Source organism: Myotis brandtii, unplaced genomic scaffold, assembly GCF_000412655.1.
Source record: "Myotis brandtii unplaced genomic scaffold, ASM41265v1 scaffold826, whole genome shotgun sequence".
Classification (NCBI taxonomy): domain Eukaryota; kingdom Metazoa; phylum Chordata; class Mammalia; order Chiroptera; family Vespertilionidae; genus Myotis; species Myotis brandtii.
The window spans coordinates 1,826,803-1,837,129 of NW_005371354.1; the positions used below are offsets into that span (position 1 = coordinate 1,826,803).

The following is a 10,327-nucleotide window of genomic DNA, read 5'->3' on the forward strand; positions in this document are numbered from 1 at the left end:
AGGGAGGGAGGAATGGGGAGAGGAAAAGGGGGAGAAGTGGGGAGGGCAAATGAACGGTGACGTGGATCAACACATCTATCTTTTAAGTTTAAGCTCTTTTAAGTTTAAGCAGAGATCACAAGAGCAGGCTTAATCCAGAAGGTTGCATAAATAAAAACATATCAAATAAAACAGAAAGCTCTCAGGGGTTACTGAACAACATCATAGTCCAAGCAAAGGACAGAGTCCTCTCTTTTCCAATCCAGTTTAGAGCTGGTTGTCTCCCCTCTCCGACTCCCAGCTCCATCTTCCACCCTCCCCATGCTCCTCCTGTCTGCCATTCACCCTGCCAGCATGGTGTCTCCCTCTGCAAATGGATGGGAGGCACGCTCCCCGCTGCTTCTTCCCAAGCCCCTCTGGTCTTCCCCAGCCCGCTCTCTAATGAAAGGGAAGGTCAGGGAGGCACTCGCTCCCCAGGTCAGGACAGCTGCAATGGCCCAGCCCAGCCCCATCCAGCCTGCATGCCCTTGATTACCTTATTTTTGCATGTTTTCATTTTTTCTCTTTAATTTGTTTTATTGAATTTCAAATGACTATAGACATAAAGTAAACATGTAACAAGCCAACAGAGCAGAAAGGAAGTAAACTGCATAAATACAACCCGTCTCAGCATGGAGTTCCACTTAGCACCACATGTTCGGAGTGTTACAGGCATTAATGAGGCCTGATAACACCCAGGGGACGTGGTCCCCAGCCTGGCAGGCAGGTGGGGAGACAGGCTCACACAGGGAGCGATGTTCCCCTACAGAAGACATAGCAAGCTCTGAGCTCCGGTGTGCAGGTGCCCCCCCGCAGCTGGGCGCAGGACCGGCTTGAAGAGTCTGCAGAGGTTATATAAAGCGATGTGTTTTTTGTTTTGTTTTGGCATTTCCAGCATTCTAGTTGGTGGGCTGGAGAGCAGGCCATTAGCTCCGAACGGAAAACCTGGAACGGAGTCAAATCCCAGAGGACACAGTCCCATCCAAAGTGTCGTCCCCACGAGCAGACAGCCAAGAGCCTTGTGCCTCTTCCCAGCACGTGTTTCCCCACGTGCCCGCACCCCGTGTTGGTTCAGAAGTGCTGTCACTTCTTAGGATGTCAAGGGAGCTCACTCCCGCCCGAGGGGCAAACTGTGGCTGAAGCCAGCAGTGGCTCCTGCAGCCCGCTCATGACCATCAGCTGGGGCTAGCGTGTCTCGGGGCTGCCGACTGCATGCGCGCAGAGGACAGGACCCTGGGAAGTGCTAGAGGACAGCCTGGAGCCAAGCACCGCAAGCAGGGAACCACGACCCCCAATGACACGGGTCAGCACGCCTACATACAGGCACCGCTGGAGGGGCCTACTGAGAACCAACAGAAGTCAGGGTTAGGAGTGGAAGCTAACACTTTGCGCTTCTGTTTGGCTTTAAAGGTGCCAAAAAGGTCCAGCTGGTATAGCTCAGCAGTTGAGCGTCAACCCAGGAACCAAGAGGTCACCAGTTAGATTCCCAGTCCGGGCACATGCCTGGGTTTCAGGCTCCATCCCCAGTAGAAGGTATGCAGGAGGCAGCCGATTGCTCATGTTCCTCTTTCATTGCTGTTTCTTTCTCTCTCTCTCTCTCTCTCCCTCCCTCTCTCTCTAAAAATCAATAAAAACATATTTAAAAATGAATAAAAGTGCCATAAAGGAAGGACCAGCACGAGGACTCGGCTTTGCACCTGGTGACCAGAGCTGCAATCCCAAGAATGGCCTCTGTGCAGCGAGGCCTGCTGCTCCCTGCGGGCATCTCCGCAGCCTGGACCAGGCTCACCGGCAGCCTGAGGAGGAGGATGGAGGGGCATGGCCTTCTCTGTGCTGGGGTCAGCTTGCCTATAACCTGCCCCGACAGGGCAGCTCTGAGCGCAGCAGCTGGGATCCACTCTGTAAGCTTCTGTCCCTCTCCCCCTGCCTTTGTTACAATTTATTTCTTCACTTTATTTGAGCCCATGCTCCCAAGTGCTCACAATACCGACACAAAGGCCAGGATCCCATCACCCCAAACTGATTTTTCACTTTGCCAGTCAACATTGTTATGGTCTCAACTGCTTCCCTCCCATCTCAGCAGCATTGCCCAGCGCGGGCTGCTGCTGGCACCCGAACGTTGGCTGTGAGTGGCAGGAACTTGGCCGGGCTGCCCAGCCGAGCGGACTCCATGCCGTGGGCGCTGAGTGAAGGAGAGTGTGAATTCAGCCCCATCTCCCTTCCCATCTCTGCCCTGCGCGTGGCTCAAGTGGGCAGAGAAGCGGATGTGGAACGGGAGGAAATGAGGGAAAATGAGAAAGGTAAGACAGGAATCTAGCCATGCTCGCCGGAAGGTGTTAAAAAGAGCAGCAATCCTTCGAAAGAGAAATGGTTGGGTTTCTAGAAAGAGAAAAGCTGCAGTACAACCAGCCATTCTTTCAGAGCCTCTGGGTGGCGGGAGGTGGGCGGTGTGCTGCAAGGGACAGTGCCCAATCCGGGGTCCCCCTCCTGTTCCCAGGGAGAGGAGCTCTGGTACATCAACCAGGCTGCCCTAGGGCCAGAGCCCCAGGGTGCTAATCACCCCTTCCTCCCTCGCTCCCTCCTGGCCATCACTAATCACCCCTCCCTCCCTCCTGCCCATCACTAATCACCCCTCCCTCCCTGACTCCTGCCCATCACTAATCACCCCTCCCTCCCTCCTGGCCATCACTAATCACCCCTCCCTCCCTCCCTCCTGCCCATCACTAATCAGAGAAGATTCCCTCAGAAACCTCCTCCCCCTGTTGGATGATGGTTGCTGGTTGGGAGGGGTGGGCGCAGGTCAGACAGGGGTCCATAAGCTGCCATTGGCCCGCACACACCTTTTCCAGAAGGCAAACCACCCCAAGTAGCAGCTCCAGAAAGAGCCAGCTTAAAACAAAAACAGAGGAGGAGAAAAAATTGCCTTGGAATGTGTGCTGCATTCTAACTAGTCCCACTGGGTCAATGCAATAGGGGTGGATTATTGCAGCCAAGACCTGGGCTGCCTCAGTAATTCTGCAAGTTTGATAAGAGAGAGCTGGCAGGTTCCCGCTCCCATCCCTGAACGAGAAAACAGCCGCCACCTTTGCTGGTCCGACTGGCATGTGGTGTGGGGGTCTTCGGGGGTCCCTCTGCCTTAACTGTGGGCAGCCTGGTTCTATATGACAGACTGAAGCCTGTGTAGCGCTGGCTCTGAGGTGGGCAGCACCAATAAGGCCATTATTTTCCTTAGGAAATTCGGGATTTGGGAGCCTGCGAGGAGGTCGGAAGCGCCCCTGTCGCCTCGATCCCCACCCCAAGATGGGAGCGAGATCACAAAACCAGACTTCACCCTGGGGAATGGGGCACCAGCACTTCTCACTCATGTATTCACGGATGATTCAAAGTCTGAGCAAATATTATGCTTCCCCGCATTTATTTCTGATGAAAAAATAATCACGTATGCTAATTTATATGTAAATTCCGTTTGGCCCTGGGGCTCCTGGCATGCAGCCAGTGGGGCTGAAGACGACAGTGGAAGTTTGGCTGTGGTCTCCGGTTTGATGTTACAGATAGGAAAGACACAGATCTCAGGACAAAGTGGGAAGTCACCCAGGACTCGGACCTGCGCTTCCCTTCCTCATCTCTGTGGTTAGCACCACCGGAGCCATTTCCCTAGGAGAGCCTGGCCCTGAAATCACTGCATCCCCACAGCCGACGGTGGAAGTTTGGCTGTGGTCTCGGGTTTGATGTTACAGATAGAAAAGACACAGATCTCAGGACAAAGTGGGAAGTCACCCAGGACTCGGACCTGCGCTTCCCTTCCTCATCTCTGTGGTTAGCACCACCGGAGCCATTTCCCTAGGAGAGCCTGGCCCTGAAATCACTGCATCCCCACAGCCAGGGCTGGGGTTCTGATCTCACTGGGTGAGTCCTTGCACCCAGAACAGGCCGGGTGCACACATACCCCTGCACACACAGAAGCTCACACACACACACACATACACTCACACACACACGCTGTCGCTGCTCCATATTACGTAAGAGGAGTCATTCAAGGATGCCTCCAAGTTAGCTCCTCACTCTCCCCCCACCGACGTCTCCATGGGAGAGGAGAGAGGTCCCGAGGCTGGAGCGGCAGGCGCCATCGAGGCTGTCCCGGCAAGACCCACCACTGTGACTTCCTTGCCATCTGACTCAGACCCTCCAGGCCCCCTTGCCTTCCTCCATGAGCCCCAGACAAGTGTATACGCACATTCGATTCTCCCCAGCCTGGTCCCTCTGTCCACCTCGAGTGGGTCCCCATGGTAGCCCCTGAAACCTATGTCGAGGGGACAGCAGCAGTCCCCAAAGCCAACCCTCAGAGAAGGGTCAGGACTAGAGGTGGGGATTCAGTGGAGAACCCCATATTGCAGTAGGAGAAGAGCAGAGGTGGGTGGGACTCCCCATCCTTCTCTACCCTGAAGGACCAAACTTTCCTCTGGGAACACAGCTGTCCAGGTCAGAGCTTCTGCCAGCTGGACCACCCAGGGAAAGTTTCTCTGCCCATCTCAATCCCTATGAGTTCAGCTGTCTTTAATATGAAAAAAGGCAAGTCAGAACCCCCCCCCCCCAAAGGGCAGGATGGGTGGGAGAAGCAGGTGAGCGGATAATGCCGCTGCTGGAACGAAAGAGCTGGGACAGAGTGTGGGGCCAGTCGGTGCAGCAAATGGACCCAGGACTGAAGCTGACTCCAAAGGCACCCAACACAGCACCGTCAAGATCAGAGCACACACTTGGCCCAGGAGCAAGCCCGGCCCTCAGCTGCAGCCCATAGCTTGGCTTCCAGACCAATAATAAACAGAAAATTAGCATTCGCCTCTTATTGCCTCTCTCCCTTCAACTTAGGAAAGCTGTTCCAAATTTCAGAGCCCCGTGCAATGCGTGCCTGTTCCCACTGCTTCTCAGCTGCTCCTTGTCTCTCCCCCACCCCCACCCCCCCTCCGCCACAAACACACCCCCAAACACATTCAAAACTAATGCAGTTGTTCCCCGCGGCTGCAAACTGATTCATCCCTTCAAGCTGGATCTCTGGCCAGAGCCGTGCAGGATGCAGTTACCTGATTATTTCTAGCCTGCCTTCTCCTCGCCTCCTTTCGGAAGCTTTGCAAGTTTACTGGCAGATATTTTAAAGTTTCCTCTTGTCATTTCTTCCCAGTAACATAAGCAACACATTAGCGACCCTGCTGCCCTCGGAATCTGTCATCCCCCCCCCCCGCCTGCTCCTGCTTCTGCGTGTGCTCTGTCGTGTGTGCGTGTGTGTGCAAGAATGTACATAAAGCCGGGGAGAGCAGCACACAGCCTCGTACCTAAACAGGAGCCAGACACCTTTTACTTATGCATATATACCCCCCATTCCAGTAGCAGCCAGAATCGAATCAATAGTCTCACAGCCTGGTAGGGAGGATGAAGTCCCAGCCATGCTGTTTAAACGCTCTCTCCTCCACCTGCAAACCGCGCAGCAGAGCCGACCGGGGAGTCTGCGAATGGCATAAAGCACTCCGTACCATCCCCGGGTCTACTGTAGGCAAATCAATAGCAAGCGCTTACCTTGAAAGAGAAACAGAGCAGCCAGCCCCGTGAAGATTGCCCAAGAGATAGAATTGTGCATTTTTGCCTGGATGGTTTTCATGCCTTTTTTTTTCTTCTTCTTCTTCTTCTTTTTCTTCTTTTTTGTCAGGTTCGGTTTTTTCTTCCTCTCTTTCCTGACAGATTGCGTCGCTCTCCAGCTCCTGGAAGGAGATGTAAATCCACTGTGTTGCTGAAGGACACAACAAGAAAGCCAGCCGAGGGTGTGAGAGAGTGTGACTTCTCAGTAATTATCTCTACTCATACTCTGGCACCGAGACACATCGTACAATCTGGCCCTGGACAGCCCTCCTACAAGCTGCAATCATTGGTTCTAATCCAAGGATTGACAGAGCTACAACACCCGCGCGCGGGCACACACACACACACACACACACACACACTCAGGAATCATTTACTGGGCAAATCAGGCTAGCTGATTAAAGAGACAGGAGCCTGGAGAGATGGAATGATAAATGCCACTTTGGCCCTTCTATATTACTTTCATTTTTTAAACTGACAGTCTCAGAGCCCCCAGCATCAAAAAATCCCTTTCCTTCTGGCGTTCTTTGGCCTCCTGAACTCAGATTCCCTTTGCACTGGAAAAATCCCACAGCCAGCAACGGCTTACGGGAAAATTTAAAGGGACATTTTCATGCTCAGTGAAACTTGCAAAGAGAAGTCAAATCTCATTTCTTGGTACCTATTTTCTTCTCTGATAAAAATATCATTCAATGACAGGGTGTGTTTTTTTTCTCCCCCCTCTCTCTTCTCTTTTCCCAATCAACCTTCTACTTAGTTGCTTTGAAAATAATAAAACAGTTTATTTTCTTCTCCCGTCGCCCTTGGTTTGGTATTATCCTATTTTTTCATTCACTTAATTTATTTCCTAAAGTCATCCATGTGTATATGACACCATGTAAAGGAATAAGGCTTCTGAGATTTGAAAAGGACTGCAGTCTGAATACAGAAAAACCTTCTCCAAATGAGAACAAGGGATGAGTTTATTCGACATGCCTCGGTTCATCTACATTCACTGAAAGGAATAATAGAAGTGCTGCGGTTTAAACTGCAGCAAGAAAGATTGAAGTTAGACATGCGGGAGGACTTTCCGAGAATAGACTGTGTGTGTGTGGTTATAAAATGTCCTCAGTTGCAGACATTCATCTCTTTGGTGATGGGGGAGAATAAAAATCAGACAGAAACAATCAAATGGGTGTACTGACTTCTTTTAAAAAAAATTTTTATTGATTTCAGAGAGGAAGGGAGAGAGAGATAGAAACATCAATGATGAGAGAGAACCATTGATAGGCTGCCTCCTGCATGCCCCGTACTGGGGATCAAGCCCACAACCTGGGACCCTTCAGTCCCCAGGCCGGTGCTCTATCACGGAGCCAAACTGGCTAGGGCTGTACTGACTTCTTGAGAGACCTTCTAACTCTAAGGCCTTAGCAGTTAATGATTCAAATTTCTAATTCCTTCCTATGGGAAGCACGTTACATGATGGGAACAGAAATTCTGGAAAACAACCCCTCCCAGAATCGTCCCTGGCTGATTGGGACAAATTCATGCCATCACAATGCCTCGACACACATTTTTGAATCATTTCTTCCAGATCTCCACAGCTAATTATTATATTTCCTTGCAACCCCATTATAACTTTAGTGTATATATTCTTTACATAACGCAAAAGTACGGATGTCTGCTGTTTATATTGAGGAGAGTACGGAAATGGTACTGCACTGCCCACTTCTCAGAGGCGCCATCCACCTGTGTTCTGCATGGGTGTGGCCCCTGCAGGTGTGCGGCCCAGGGACCCTGAGCAGAAGGAGCACTGGGGTCTGGAGACCTGGATCCCTGTCTCATCCCCCACGAACCTGGGGACTGTGGGCATGTCGTTTGACGCCTGTCAACCTTGGCCTCCCATCTGTAAAATTCGACAATTAAAATAGTGTCTAAGGCTTCTTTCCATTTTAAAGGTGTTTTATGTTAATGGACTTTTCCCCTGCCACTGTGTCCTAATTCACATGTCCATCAAAATGTTCTTGATTTTGTAAGCTCCCAGGGAACGAAGTTTTTATCTCCCTACTAGTCTTTTTGTGCCGTGTCCAGCATAGAGCCACGCGCAGGGCAATGCTTCAGAATGGCTGTGGCAGGGGCATTAGCAGCCCAGGGCAGAAGGAAAGATGGCTTGCTCTTACCACCACCCCTCTCCTCCAGATTGACAATGAAGACCATCCTCTTGTTCCTACCCAGATAGGCAGAGACACTAACGTTTGTAAATGCCCTTACCCTAAACTGCAATAAATCTGTACATGCCCCAATTTTTACTAAGCACCCGCACATGTGGCAGCAGTAACACATTGACAAGTCTAGTTGATATTTATTGAGCCTTTGCTAGGTGCCAGGCAAGAGAGTCCCTATTTTACACGCATTTTCCTCATTCATTCCTATGAAGGGGGGCAATTACCCCCATTTTTTTAGATGATGACATTGAGTCACAAAGAAAATGTGTCCACAGCTACACAGCTGGTAGCAATGGAGCCAGGATTCGAACCCAAACATTTGTCCCTCAGACCAACTTCTAAACTACTATCTTCTGCTAAATACAGTGAGGGATTCAAACACATATCAGACATTCTTATCTATAACCTCTTTGCTATTTTAATAGCATATGAGATTACAAATGATATGAAACAGCACATATATCAATCGAGGTATAGGAAAGCCAATATTTTGCTCTAAGAATGAACTGAGTTGCCGATGGTTGGTACACACAGACACTCTGATCAGAATGCAAAGAAGTGATAGGTGGGCATTTTCTAGGATAGTTTTTAAAAGTCTAATAGAGATGGTGAAAGTGAGGTAGAGGCTAGGTCTGAGGCAGAGGAAATAATACTGCAGGCAAGGGGTACCATCAATTAAACTAGACATGAAAATGTACCACCTACATCTGGGCTCCTGAGACCTAAGATCCCCCATCTTGCCCTGCTATGTTGTAATAAAAAAAAAATTTTAGAGATAAAACAATGTACCCTGGCACGGTTTGTAATCCATGGTAGTTACCCTCTCCACACCAACAGTGTAACCATGCCTGGCACATGGCAAGCACACTCAACACACACTTGTCACCTTCAATGTGGCTTGTTGACCAAGACCAGGCTGCATCTGGCTACGTTCAAACCCAGCTCTGTCCCCAAGGGGCTATGGGACTTTGGTAGAGTCATCTCAAGCCCATCTCTGAAATGGGGATAGCAGATGACAGCTCCATTACAACCATCACCACCCGTCACCACCACCAGCTCATCTTCACTTGTTTTACTATTTTAATCAGAGTGAGATGGATGCGGTCTTCGGGGTGTTATTTGGAGGGGCAACGTGAACCCAGGCTCCTGCCGAGATTTCTTCGGAACTTGCTTTGTGCCTTCACTAAGGCTGAATATATCCCTGGGGATTGCTGAACCAAAAGCCTAATTTGGGCTCTGAGTGCTGCTAAGTGCTAAACTATCTAGAGAGCCATATCTCTTTCAATGCTCGGAGTTACCACACAGAGAAACATGTCCCAGTGGCTTTCATGTTTCTCAAAAGCACGCGGTTCACCTCATGAAGAGACCACCTCCCCCCCCTTTGGCGTAGAGTGCACCCCAATGTCACCCCCACCGGCCTGTGGATCATTCGGCAGCTCGCTGGTGTCATTCCAGATTGCAAAGCTGACCCTGGCCTATCCACAGAAGGCTTTCGTTCAACCTAATGAAATGGGTCACATTGACGCAGTCAGCATTTTTCCTTTCTATTTTCCATTCTTGCTTCAGGGGCTCTCAGGCCTCAGCGCTGGGCTACTCTATTGCGGCAGCGGCCTCCCGCAGTGGGTACCTGGGACCTGGCCTGTCAGGGTGTCTGCGGCTGGGCTGGGGAGTCGCTATGGCTACGAGTGACGCAATGACTAGAGAAGCTGATTGGGGGGAAGCTATGATTGGAAGGGGATGCTTTGAAATTGCGGTTCCTTACTCAGCAATCAAAGTTCCTTCCTCTGTGCCAGGAGGCTCAGGCACGTCTAATCAGGTGTCTGCAGGACAGCGTTTGCCTCCTGGATCAGCCAGATGCACGTTATGCACCATTTGCTTCCCAGTTCGAGGGTCAGAGGAGGATGAAGGGTCCTAAGACAAAGTGAATGTCAGGAAAGAGGCCTCACATTCCAGGCAGAATGGGATTCTCTCCCGGGGCGTTCTCGACGTTCAGAGAACTCTATTACAGAAATGACTTTTCCGTTTGCAGATAAGGACTAAGGAGGAGACATGAGAAATAAGGGATAAGAAAAGGGAAAGAGAGGAGGTATTTAACTTCAGAGGAAAGGGCAACTCGGATGGCATTTCATAAACCTCTCATCCTCGGGTAGCTGAGGATTCGGCATGGTGTGTGGTGAGCTGGTACAAATAGGGATTGATTCTCTGTTTTCGGCCTCCACGCACACCTGTCACCGCCTCGAACCACACAGTGAGTCCTGGCTGCCCTGCTGTCCAAATGCAGCTGAACCCTGACAGCCGCCCTCAGCCCTGGGAGGAGGGATGGCCAATCCTACACACATGGTGGACAGGCCAGAGGGCAGCCCAGTGAGGAGGCAGAGGAGGAGGAGGAGGAAGAGTACAAAGAGAAGGAGGTGAAAGAGGTAGAAGAGGAGGGGGACGAGAAGAAGGAGGAGGAGGAGGTAGGTGTGCGTGGTGGT

General features: G+C 50.8%; 1 protein-coding gene across 3 annotated transcripts in view; it reads right to left on the reverse strand.

The window, feature by feature from the left end:
• The window catches only part of NTM (neurotrimin), a 959,656-nt gene extending 953,651 nt beyond the window's left edge, over positions 1-6,005 (reverse strand). For 2 of the 3 annotated variants that reach the window (XM_005884368.2, XM_005884365.2), the window contains exon 1: positions 5,587-6,005. In XM_005884368.2, the coding sequence (XP_005884430.1) occupies positions 5,587-5,668 (82 nt within the window). In that variant the 5' untranslated portion in view covers positions 5,669-6,005. The remainder of the gene's footprint in view (positions 1-5,586) is intronic. The other variant, XM_014531860.1, reaches the window with a different exon arrangement.
• Between the last annotated feature and the right edge of the window lie 4,322 nt (positions 6,006-10,327).